The sequence below is a fragment of the Micromys minutus genome (assembly GCF_963924665.1).
Source record: "Micromys minutus genome assembly, chromosome: 2".
Lineage (NCBI taxonomy): Eukaryota > Metazoa > Chordata > Mammalia > Rodentia > Muridae > Micromys > Micromys minutus.
Genome location: NC_137971.1, coordinates 41564596 through 41578057, shown reverse-complemented (window position 1 = coordinate 41578057; position 13462 = coordinate 41564596). Strand labels below are relative to the sequence as shown.

The 13462-nt window shown below is 40.6% G+C and overlaps 1 protein-coding gene across 2 annotated transcripts in view; it reads right to left on the bottom strand.

The window, feature by feature from the left end:
* PCSK5 (proprotein convertase subtilisin/kexin type 5) overlaps positions 1–13462 on the bottom strand; it is a gene marked incomplete at its 3' end in the record, with an annotated part of 393680 nt that overhangs the window by 299481 nt on the left and 80737 nt on the right. For both annotated transcript variants that reach the window (XM_080912751.1, XM_080912752.1), the window contains exon 3: positions 9051–9164. In XM_080912751.1, coding sequence (XP_080768877.1) covers positions 9051–9164 — 114 coding nt within the window. The remainder of the gene's footprint in view (positions 1–9050; positions 9165–13462) is intronic.

Sequence of the window (13462 nt, the reverse complement as noted above, 5' to 3'; positions counted from 1 at the left end):
CACCATGTCAAGTAGGATTTCCATATAGAGCACATAGGACACTTCTGGAGACAAAGGTTTGCTTTTTCTTTCAATGATAACAGTTACATGTTCTTACTCTGTGTAATTTCATTGACTCAATAAGCAAAAGATGAGGTGCTATTTTTTAGTTCAGTTTAACATATGTTTGATTCTTATATATTCTTTTTCCAGTGATCAATAATCTTGAAGTCTCAAACTCTTCAAGAAGGGTTTAAGAATCTTCAAAATGCTATAGCAGGGTTAGGTTTTCAAAAGCCACAGACCGTTATTAATAAAACATTTGCGAAAAAGATAATGGATAGAAATAAATGGATGAAATATATTCTGAAACTACCTGACTCCACCTGGTGAAGTCATCCACCACTAGGAAGAACAAAATGAAAGAATGACATATGTACATAGGAATGGTTCTTGTTAAAAAAGTTAGTTTTGACATATGAAAATATTAACAGAATGGATCACTATTTAGATCACAGATCTAAACTAAAGCATCTTCAGTGACTAGAAGCAGGCAAGAATAGTAGTGATTGTTTCAGGACCAAGGACCAAATAGTGCAAACTTCAGAAACACAACCTTAAATTAAAAAATCAGATAAAAACAAACAAAACACACGTTTAAATAAAATTACAAGGGTATAGCTTATTCAAAAACACAAGCTGTAAAATTAACCACATTTTAATTATAGGTTGAGAGAAGTTTCTAGAAATTAAAGATGCAATACAATGAAAACTTTAGTAGAAATAGTGCAATTGTTCATGCTTTGTTGAGCCAACCTATCTACCAACCTTCCTTCCTTCCCCCTTCCTTTGTTTCTTTCTTCTTTCCTTTCAAATAGAGCTACTTACAAGGTATGCCTAAGGTAATGAGAATTTCATAATAATTTTCTACTTCAGTTCCTCACTTCATGAAATTTCCCCAAGAGCAATTATACTTACTAATGCTCACACAGATCTGCAATGTTTTAATTGTGTTAAAGTAGACCAAGAGAGACGTGCATGGTGACTTGGCCTGAGCAATAAGAGATCTGGCTACTATAAGAAGGCTGGCTAGTCAGCAAGGCTAGAATTAATTGGGGGAATGGGTGTAGGAGCAGCTTTCAATCATAGGACTTCTGTGGAGATGGACAAATAAAGTCTTCCTGTGAAAGGCAGGAAGGCTGCAGACAGTGAAAGGCCATACCGACCAGAGCCTGCACTAGGTTCTTATTGCCACAGAAGATTAAATAAAGATAAGTGAGTAATTGGAGAGGTGTTTGCATCCATTGGGTGGCTTAGAATTTGAATGATCAATCTTGACTATGACACAGAGAATAAAAAGCTTGGGAGGGAGATCCACAGCTATTTGGAGACCCTTCATCAGGAGCCAGGAGTAGTTTAGATAAAAGCAGAAGGGTGGGGAAGGAGAATTGACACCAGCTGGGAGGCAGAATGGACTGTCTTTAGTAGACAAAATAAAGATGGCACAGGCGCTTCGACCAGCTCACAAGGAACAGGTATATGAGGAATCCAGAGAATGTGCTCATGGACTTGGTTTAAAGAATAGTGTTTAACACAGTAAGCCTGAGACTGGAGCTCATTAATGGGATCCTGCAAGGTTGGCCACCGGCTTACCTCCGGGGCCTTGGATACTGAGAGTGTTCTCCTTATTCCCTGATAAGAACTGCTCACAGCACTTAAAGCCTTTGAGTACTGGGCGTGTCTGAACACCTGCTTTCCTTCTGAGTGCTGGGACTTTGGAACACAGGAAGCACAGGGGCCTATGTGATCCACCCACTCCCACCAGCAATGTGAGGCAGTAAGATACCCTGTCCCATGTGTTACCACATTCAGTACTGGGGGAATAAAGTGCTTTCTTGGCACTTCACTAAGGGAAATCTCTTGGAAGCTTGAGCCTGGTTTCTTCTGGACTTTGCCCCATGGGACTTTTCCATCTGCTGATTTCACTTGGTGTTCTTTCCCTGACGTTAAGCATAGCTGTGAGCGTGACTGCACTATGAGTCATGTGAGCCCTCCTAGGGATTTGCAGAACTTGTGGGTGGTCTTGGGGACCACCTATTAAGTTGTAAGTAATAATATTATGATAATATGGAAGACAGAAGTCAGAAGCTCATGGGCTAGCTCTTGGCTGGAGATCACGACATGGGCCTGTCAGCATTATGTATTCTCCCCAGACTCAATTTTCAGTAGGTCGTGGCATGGATAAGAGGAATAAATTCAATTAGGTACAAAGTTAAGAAACTATCGGTGTAGGTTACTTTCCCCTGTACTGGTGTAGCAAAAGTAACATGCTTTGAGAGGTCCTAGACTTAGTGGTATACACTAGTACAACAACACTGGGTCCAGCAGTCCTGCTGAGTTGGAGTCTACCTTTCACAGATAACTCCTTCTTTCCTGAGAGCCTGTTCCATGCTTGCAGATTTCCACCATGTTGCATTTTTAATTAAAACAACTAAATGGGGTGCCTTAAAATAATGATTTCCAAGCTGCTGGGATAAGAATGCCGCAAACTCCACCAGATTTTATTAGAGTCAAATGACAGTATAAACCAGTAGGAAAATGTGTGCCAAACACAGAAACAGCAATGTCTCAGACTCTTGGAGCACTGAACACTATGCAGTTGGCTGAGAAAGAACCATGTGGCTTCAAATCATTTTTCGTAATTACTATGCTTGCGAGCTCATTGTTTTTGGTAGATATGCCCTCCATACTACAGAACTCAGCTAATTTTCACTCTGCTGATCTGCAAATATGATTCTGGAAAAACCACCCAGAGAGTTTTCATGAAATTTGAGGAAGTACATAAAAAATATGATCCATTTGTTATTATCTATCAGTTGTCAAAGGACAGACGCTAAACATGCCACCCAACATCCATCCCAGGAATTTCTCAAATACCTATCTCAACCACCAGTGTCAGAGCCAAAAAGCAAAACCTTCAAGTTTTTTTATTCTCGCTCTCTCTCTTCCCAAGTTTTACTTTTAATTAACACATGAGAACTTAAAAAAAATATACGGGAAACCACATGCTCTTCCACCATGTCTTCAAACATTTATCATTTATTTGTGGCAGAAACACTCCACGTCCTTTCTTTTAGCCTCTGGAACTTCCAATGTGTCATTCTTGCTACAGCCAGGGTTTTCTGCCTCAGAATGCAGAACTGTCTTCTCCTATGTAACTTTAACTTAGTATTAATTGATTGACCTTTGTTTTTCCTTTGCTCTCTATTTCGTAGATTGAATTTGCCTTTCCTAGGTAAGAAAGAATATAGTATAAGTTATTTACTATGAGATTCTCCAAATGCATCATTGGTTATTAATTAATATGCAAGAAAATTACCATGTAGTGCCTTGTCAATTGTCTCTGATAATTAATATTTAAATGACTAAAGGAAACCTAACCTTCCACCCAAGTTTCATTTCTAAGTTGTTTTTTCCATATCCACCAAGACCCCAAATGTTGAATTTCAGTAGGGATATGTATTTTAGGGTGATTTCAAATGCTGTCAACTGGATAAGCCTTCTCACAAAGAGAAACATCACACCAAAGGATAATCCCACAATCATTAAATTCATTATGAATGATGTCCCTGAAGGAATGAAGGAATGCTAATTATGATAGGGGACTTCAGGTAGGTTCTGTAAGCTTGTAATAGGTATAAAAACAAATATTCTGTTGAATTCTCTGATCTAAGTAACTGATGTTCCCAGACACTTGATGAAGAGGTTTCTTAACCTTACAGTCTTTACTTCCTTCATAGTATTAAGTGGTCACTGCACCAGCCAAGTAAGTTAAAACCAATTCTACTACATGGGTCTGAATTTCTTTAGCCTTTCTACCTGGTTAGTTTGTCTTTGGAGCATCTTGAGAGGATAATATGAAGAGACATTTTCATTTAACCTAGTTAAACTAATTGAAAATACCCCAGGCTTAGCTATACTCTATTTGAAAATGCTGTCAGAAAAAGCAAATTTAAGCTGATAAAATGTGTTTTAAAATGCCCCAAGATGTCTAAATCTTCCATCTGATAAGTGGGAGACTAAACCCATTAAACTCTTACAACCCTGTGTTCAAGATAGGGCTACACAGGTGGTTTTTCACGGAGACTCCTGGACAACAGCATCTCAATAGGGTATTTAGAAGGAATGCAAAGTCCCATTCTATACTGAGTAGAATGAGGAAGCAACTGGCAATAATCAGTCTCAAACCTCCAGGTGATTCCACTGTCTGACAGGTTATGAAGGACAGATGCAGAGAGAACTTGGAACCTTAGTGTGGCAGGTCTGCCCCTGTTCGGTAGATGACCTTCAGCAAGTGACTTAACATTTATATGTTTTAATATCCTCATCCGTAATGTGCCAATGATAATAAAGCCCAACTCACTGTAACACTGGTGATAACCTAGTACATAAGAGAGTTAGGAAAAGACTTGGTGTAATATGGGTAACTCATTAAAGGTAGGCAATTATTTTCTCTGCTACCGAGTGATAGCAAGTTTGCTCATCCATTTATGCAAGTTGTATTTATTCAGCATTTGCCACACATACACATTAGAACCACCACACTGCCTGGGGTCTACTCCATACCAAAACAGAGAGCTTCGGTGCCTGATGGTTGGGCCAAGGCTTCCAAAGAATCAAATCTGCAAACAAAACTACAGCCTGTTGCCTGAGGACCGGTGGCTGCACCTCAGTGAGTGACTGTGGGAAAGCTCTGTCGGACGAGCCACTTGCCCTCAAGCTCCGTTGTGTTCATATCAAGTCCTTTTTCTGCTTTGCTGATCTTCTTATGAGATAGAGATCATGTGTATTTATCTACATAGCCAGTGGATGCCACACGCCAGCCAGAAGAAAGGCAGAAGTTGATGAAAGAGTGCTAATTCTAATACTGATACTTCCGATGCCTGGATGTAGACCTGAATAGAGTCTGTGAAGGCAGAGGAGAAATTTTACAACCATTGTACCCTCCACAAACTCTCCAAACGCATGCTTCTGGATACAGGGGGGCTACATTGCAAAGCTAGACAGAGTGGTTTTGTACACCATTTTACTAAGCAAAGCTTTTAAGTGAATTAAAAGAACCATTCTGCCTCTTATCTCTACTCTTTTGTGACCAATATAAAATGACAAGTATGGACTCAGGCTACTGAGCTGGAGGCGGGAGCCTATGGAGACTTACCAAGTAGCCAGCAGACACTAGAGCATGGAATGGAGTTTGGAAAATGAACGACAGAAATGCACATGTGCTTTAATTAGGTCCCTAATATGTCATCAGGATTGACAGAGAGATTGCAAACTGACCATAGGCTCTTACTTTCTTAAAGACTTATTAAAGCAACAAATAAAGTGGTTCTGGCAGGGAAACAAACAAGAAAAAAGTAAAATGACATGTGTACAGATACATTATCTGTGCTGAGTTAGGTTAAATTTGGGATTGAGAAGCCAAAGCACAACAATTATGACATAACATGGGTACCAAACACTGTGCAATGCTTCTTGCACAAGCTTTCCTTGAACCTTAGCAGTTATCTCTGTAGGCACAGCAATAAGCCTTTCCTCTTCTACTGTGCACACCTGAGAGGTAGTTCTCTGCAGCACAGAGCTGGGGGCTGGCTCTTCTCACTAGCAAAATGAAATTTAAAACTGAGAAATGAAAGAGAAAAATCCTTACGGCTTCTAGGGTTAGATGTAAAATCATAATTACTCGATTTCTCCCCTGGGGAAAGCTAAAACAATACCAAGTGACATCCAATCAGGTTTTGGGTGCAGCTACTCTGGAGAGCAAACGACTGTCATCAGGAACCTGAGTAAACATTTTGAGCGCAGAATTGTCTTCTCTCGTAGAATCCTTTGGGCCTTTAATGGAAAGCCCAGTCGTTGCAGATGACTGCACAGCCACTTCCATTCAGCTCTGGTGAGATTTCTGACCAGCAGAACCAATAAGGAAACACTTGCTATGAAGACAGTTTGGGGCAGGGGAGGAGGGTCCTGTCAAGAAGCAATGTGTCATTCATATAGGTGAGCAAGGTGGTGCAGTAGAGGAGAGTTGATGAGACTCAAACATAAGAGTACAAAGGGAAGCCATGGAGGGGGGGCTGGATAGTTTTACAGATTTAAGAGTCCTGGCTCCCATTTGCTTACAATATGCCTGAAAAATAATCTGAGGTCTGCAATCTGCTTTCCAACCGGTTCCTTATGAGAACAACAGTAACTTAATAAGAATCTTTATATCACTGGGTTTATCCGGAATGGCACTGTCTTGTTTTTTCAGCCATTACTCTGTGAAGATATTAGAAGTTCATGATGGGCAGGATTAGCATCCCTCCTGGGATGTAGCTCTTAGGTGGGGGTGGGGGTAGGAGTCTCTGCTCAGTGATAGACTGTGCATCAGCCTGCCAGTGTGGCATCTCAGCTCTACTAGGATTAGTAAGTTTGGATCTGAGTCTCAGATTCTTCTTTCTTACAGCAAAGATCATGTTAATACAGATGCTTATATAAAAATCAGAAAATGCCCATAGTGTGCTTAGTCCATTGCTTAGAACACGGTAAGCATTCAGCAAGTGGGATCCCGAGGAACCATTACCAAGTGTGTGCATTTTAAAGCACCCTGGCAAACCTCTTCTCTCAACCTTTCTCATGTGAGGCTGAGAAAATCCAGTGGAAACAGGAAGCTCTTTGGACAAGAGCAATGGCAGACTTCAGCCGGAAAGTAGGAAAAAGGCCACTGGTCAGGGAGATGTCACATAATGTAAAGGTTGGTAGTGGAAGACAGAGACAGAGAGAAAGAATCAGTAAATGTAAAATAAAACCAAAAGTATCAATAACAAAAATGGCAGTATGTCCATGATGGTGAAATGGTACCCTTGTCTCTCCTCCATGATGATGAAGTAGTGCCCTCGTCTCTCCTAGTGCCCACTCTGTCTCACTAGCACAGTGAGAGGAAGAGGAAAGTGTGGTGTTCTACTCTTATCCGGGAGGCGGGGAGGAGGGCAAGTGAAGGCAGCCCTGAGTCTTCTCCGGGAGAAGAACTGCAACCCAAGGAAAAGAGACGGCCCTTCACTGGCTTTATAACACTTAGCCATATGGAGGCACTTTCGTTTTCCATGAAGTTCCCCCCACACACTTTTTTATTGCATATTTTTTATTTACATTTCCAATGTTATCCCATTTCCCGGTTTCCCCTCCAGAAACACTCTATTCCATTCTCCCACCCCTGTCACCTGCCTGTATGAGGTTTCCCCCCTCCACCGACTCTCTCCCACCTCCCCACCATGGCATTCTCCTACACTGAGGCATCAGTCTTCACAGGACCAAGGGCCTCTCTTCCTGTTAATGCCTGATAAGGCCATCCTCTGCTACATAAGTAGCTAGAGCCATGGATGGCTCCCTGTGTACTGTTTGATTGGTTGTTCTAAAGTTAATAAGTCCACTCCAATGTTGTCTGTGCATACAAAGCCCCTTAGCTCCTGCTAACACTCACTCTTTTGCCCCTTCTTTGTGGTTCATTCTTTCTCTGTCTCATCTAGCAAGCTGCCATGTGTCTCTGTCCCTTCAGATGACCCTAGTAAAATTACTACTTAATTCTCAATCTCTTTGAAGTTCACATCAGGGCTTCTTTTCTCTTTCAACATAACAGAACTCTCATGTAAGATTCTGCTGTAATTCTCAATATTTCTACAACCTTTCATCTCTAGGTAAGTCCAAGAAAATGAGGGTTGGGAACCAAACCAGCCACATTTCTCTACCTGCAAATAAGCACAGATCTCCAGCACTTCGGCATCATGAGTTCATATAAAGATACAAGCCAAGATCCAAGTGTAGATTCTTGCCTTAGCTAAACCTCAGTACAACAAAACACATTTGTCAACAACATTAATGACCAGAGTGCAAAATGGCTGGTGAAGGGTCCCACTGTTGTAATAATTTGAATGATAGGTAATTCTAATAGTCTCATGTATTTGAAACTAGGTCCCAGTTGGCAGTGCGATTTGGGAAGATTATGCAAACTTTATGAGGCGCATGCTTTCTGGTAGGGGTGTGCTACTGGGAGTGACTTTGAAGGCTTAATTTCATTCCTTTTTTGATTCACCCTCTCCTCTGAATTTGAGATTGATACATGATCTCTATGTTTCATGCACCTGTCACAATGCTTGTTGCCCAACCCCTCTGCCATTGATGAAACTATATTGCCCCTTAGAACTATAACCTGAAATAAACTTTCTTCCATAAGTCACTTTTGGTCATGGTTTTTTATGACAGCAACAAAGAAGTAGCTGACATGAGCATCAGGAATGAAGGGCCGAGGACATGGGAGGCCAAAACCTCAATGACAGAAGACAAAATAAGGCATGCTTCTAGGGAAGTGTGTCCTGAGTGTAACATCTATGGTACAGAGTACTGACCCAGAGGGCAGAAGAGCCAGGAGCTCACCAGCCAGCAGGAGTAAAGGCCAGAATCCAGGAAAGTGTGTGAAAAGCATGCAAAGTTCTGTGGCTGTGCATCTTTTCATCGGTTGGAGACGTGTGGCGATGAGACAGGGATTATAAAACTAGTACAGTAGAAAACAGCTTGGCAACACCTAGTAATCAAAAATGCTAAGAAAGAGAAAGGGCAACAAGGGGAAAAAAAGGATTTTCTACAGCATACAGAGCAAACTGGTAACCTGTGAATTCATGATGGAGAATAGGTAATGACTTGAAAACCATGATTCAGTAATCATGAAGCAGAAACTTTAAGACTAGTGAGGTTCATGTCCCAAGGAGGCAAGGCCAAGTGCACTGGCACCATGCTCCTCCCAACAAGTTAAAGGAGCTTCCCACACTGACATGCTTGCACTTAAACTCGCTTCCTTGAACAGGTCAAATACTTCCTGACACACATTAGGTGACAAGTCAGGTGACACTTGCCAGATGAGTGATTACAGTGATGTGCAATTCCCAGTGTTATCATGAACTCAGGGCACAGAATTTAGCTGTCCACACACCACAGAACTGGACAACGTGCCCAGAGCCATCCTTCTTCGGTGAACTTACCATGTACCACATACTTGGCCACTTGGGATCATTGAAGTAAGTCGACTGGGCACGGCTGAGGTCATAATCCCTCTTGGTTCGTTTTTTCACCACTTGCTGTTGGATCCACTCCACCTTTTGAGAGGAGAAACATCTGGTGAGTGTGCGGCCCCCGTCACAGTTCGAATAACAGAAACGATCTGCTACAGCATTTCCCGTTTGCTGTCAATGCTGAGTAAGTTGAACTTTATCGTGACAATTAAAATCTCCAAGTCCATGGGACTCTCTGCAAAGCCAGTTCTCTTTTATTTCAACACAAGCAGACCTTTTAGTCTTTTATAGACCAATAATTTATCTCAATACTGAGCCAGTTTTTCAGCTCCTTTTTTAGAAAACCAGGTCACTCATGATTGTTTCTTTAAGTGACAGTGATAATTTTTAGGGTATATTTTTATTCATACTAAAAGTTGGTAAGCTCTTTCTATAGAGGTTCAATACTAAATATTTCAGGCTTCATGGCTGCCAGGCTTCATGCCTGATCTGGCTGGTCATTCGGCTCCTGCAGTACTATATATAGTACTGTAGCTAAAACATACCCGAAACATGGTGATGCTCACATAAATTGTCATAAATAAAAACAAAATGGATTTGACCATGTGCCTCTTCCCTTTACTGTGAACATATTCTAAAGTATTTTGACATCAGTCTTTAGGGGGTTTGTTTGCTTATTTGTTTTGAGGCAGAATCGCCACTGTGCAGCTCTGGCCAGCCTGAAACTTGCCAGAGGCAGCTTTGAACTTGTAGCAGCCTTGCCGTGGCTACCTAAATGCTGGGACTGAGCATATCCACCATTGCAGGTGGCTAGGCCTACATAGATGGTTTTTTTTATGAGGGAGGTCTTTCTTTATTGGGAACACAGACTGGCAGAAGTTCTGTGACTCCACACTAGTAGGTGAATCAAAAAAACGCCTGCCTTACTCTTTTCTCTGGCACGGAGCACAGAATCAGTTTCTTGAGCTATCATCCCCCTGCCAGGTCTAAACTTTAAAAGCACAACATTCCAGAAAAGCCCTAACATTTAACCATGACCTTTGCTTCAACCACGAGTTGAGCCCAGAATTTATAATTCTATGGCAGAGCTATTACACAAGGATATTTAAAAAAAAAAAAACAAAAACAGGTTGTTATTATTGCAAAAAAAAAAGGGAAAGGGGAGCATCTCAAATGCAGGATTAGCACTGATGTAATTCTTCAGCCTGTGGAGGAATGCTCCTTTGACAGCTAACTTTGTCACAATATTTTGAAATTTCCTATCTAGCCATTTATCTTTGTTTCTCACAAAGTCAAAATTGGAGTAAGGACATCATAGAGCCCAGGGCTCTAATCCCTTATCTGCCCACACAAAGATTCAAAATCTCTCTCTCTCCTACTTGACTGAGGAATTGAGAAGAGACACAAAGGTGCCTTTCTCAATCAAAATAGAGAAGCCAGAATGGACATTACCATTTACATGAAATATTTCACTTCTTTGTTCCAAACAATCTTTCAAAGGAATGAAGTTCTCTTTGTTATTCACTCAATAAATATTAAGTGGCAGATGCTATCCTGGGAATATGAAGAAGAGTGAGAAGGGTATGGATTTTTGAGAGACATTCCTGTCAGAAAAATTTACCAAGTATTTTATTATTCTTAGATTCATAAAAATATAATTATTTCTACACAGGACGCCCAACACGGGCACATTTAAGACAAGTTTGACTGTGCAAGCTACATTTGCAAACTAAATCTAAAATTACTACTTATGCATCTTATTCCAACAAGGTTAAGTGGGTTTCTATCTCAATACTAGGCCAAAGAAGGCATCAGATCCATTTAAGTAAAACTTTTTCCAAAAGTAGAACCTCCATCAATTTCAAAGGGCCAAGGTTAATCTGCAAATAGCAAAGAATTTCATATACCTGCTAGTCACTAAGACAACTAGAAATTAGAGTTTTTACTGGAGTAAAGCAGATAGTGTTGCCCCTTGTAAACACAGGTTTGTTTCCCCCCTGTGTATACAAGGAAGACAGATGGGTTTGTGGGTGACAGAAAACCAATGGCAGCCATTTTCTTAGATGAACTACGATACTAAAATTGGACAAAAGTACATTAAAAACAGCATGACTTCTGGAAATTTACAACACAAAAATGTCAATTACCTGGCAGATTAGCATAGACAGTGACACCGAGGCTTGGCATCTGTGATTTGGTTGTGAGTCTGCCTGACCACAGGGCCTCTGCATTAAAAACAGAGGCCCATTGGAGTATGTATGTGCACATAGCATTAAATACCATGCAGTTTGCCTTGCTGCTTCATTGGGCATGAACCTTTAGCTAGAGACCAAGAAAGGTACCTCTTGGATCACAATTTTTTTATGACTAAAAAGTCCACACTTAACTATTATCTATCCATCCACCCATCCATCTATCTGTCCATCCCTCAACAGCTATCCTTAAGTTCTATAAGGAGACCTCAGATGTATTACATTATATACATTTCTTTCTGTTGCCACGAGGCTTACTGCAACCAGAAAATACATTTTCATCCAAGTCTACACAGCACAGAAGAGAACACCATCCTCTCCACACATTTAGTTTCAGTCACATTACACAGTACAATGAGTCCAGGACAGTCCAGCCTCACTCAGACCTCCTCTCCCTCTGCAGGCTGAGTTGACACTGACTTTCACTGCCTAGGATCTCTGTCATCTGCTCCTCCCTGACAAGCAAAATCACATTAACTGATGATTATGTGACGTCTACCCCATAAGCACAACTAAAATTTTGTCTTAATTTCAAAATCTGCCAACTTCTTGGCCCTCTTCATGGGGTAGTTTATCACCAACAGGAGTCAAAAGTTTTATAAAGGGAAAATATATTATAAGCCATTGCTTAAATATAAATCGGAAACAAATGGTAGTATCAGTTTTAAAATGTATCCCATGGTGAGGAGGATATAAGCCCTTAAAGTATTAAAATACAGCAAAGCTAATGACTAAAGCAGGTACATCAAGGAATAAAACAGAAAGGAAAGAAACTGTCCTCTAATCTACAATAACATATCATAAACTAAAGATCCTATGCTAAATCACAGGAGAAAAGCAAATCACTGAGCAAAGGAGTAGGTTCAACAGCAGCAAACAAATTATATTGAAGGTTTATCTAATATCAGAAATAATTGTAAATGAATTGATGTTTAATGTAAAAGATAAAACAGTTAAGCACAGTAACTAAATATTTCTAAATTAGTCAGCTTTGGTTATATGTAGCCGATGTCAAGTAATTCACTGTGATGACATAGTGACATATGACAACAAATGCCACCTAGGACTGAACAGTGAAGTCACCCTTCCAGATACAATGCAAAGATTGACAAGATATTGTTAGTAGTGTCAGTGGAGCTAAAATTCTTGCTCATATAATGCTTGGGTGGATGATTCAGCTTTGTGCAGCTCTATGCATGGTTAACTATGCAATATGTACAGAAATGGCCACGAGAAATTTTACTATGTATTTATACACATAAATATGGAAAGTTGCAAACTCAAATAGCAAATGGGAACTGTACATACATGTGAAGATACAGAAAAATCTATGCATGCAGTAACACATGTGATGGAGATTATGAGTAGTTTCTTACATTCGCCATTGGACACCTAGTAAGACCTCTGGGTACAGTGCAGGGAGAGAAGTGAATGTGCCTCCTGGTCCTGTTTCTCCAAGCTCTGGGGCTCTAGCCACATATCTCCAGTCTCTATTTTACAAGGAACAATTTTGTTTAAGGACAGAAAATGAAGTTTGATGTCCCAGCTGAAAAAGATTTGTAGTCGTTCTATGAAGATTGAAAAGGGGCAGTTAGAGAGACGGCCAGGAAGCAGACTCATAGCTCTAGTGAGTTTCCAAACTGATGCAGTTTCCAGAGAATACATAGGATCATGCTCTGTCCCCCTTTTGGCTCACACAGGGAAAGAAAGGAAGAGAGCATAAAAGTGTCTGACCTCTGCCCTCTATTTTTCCTTTACTGACTTTGAAAACAAAAATGCACAGAGCTGGCTTGATTAGAAGAAAAAGTGTGTGTGTGTGTGTGTGTGTGTGTGTGTGTGTGTGTGCGCGCGCGCGCGCATGCATGTGTGTGTTTTCTATAACAAAGAATGCTTGAGAAATATACCTCAGTACCAACAAAGCTCATAAACCCAAATATCTCAATAATATTCTGAAATGCTAGTCACTAAATGGTAATTATACTCATGTAATGATGTACATTTTAATCCCAGCACAAGATGCAGAAGTAGGTGGAGTTTGGGGTCAGTCTGACCTACAAAGGGAATTCTAGGCCAAGCACAAGTACAGAGTGAGGTCCTCTCTCAAAAAGAGAAAGCGAAAAAGAAAGAAAG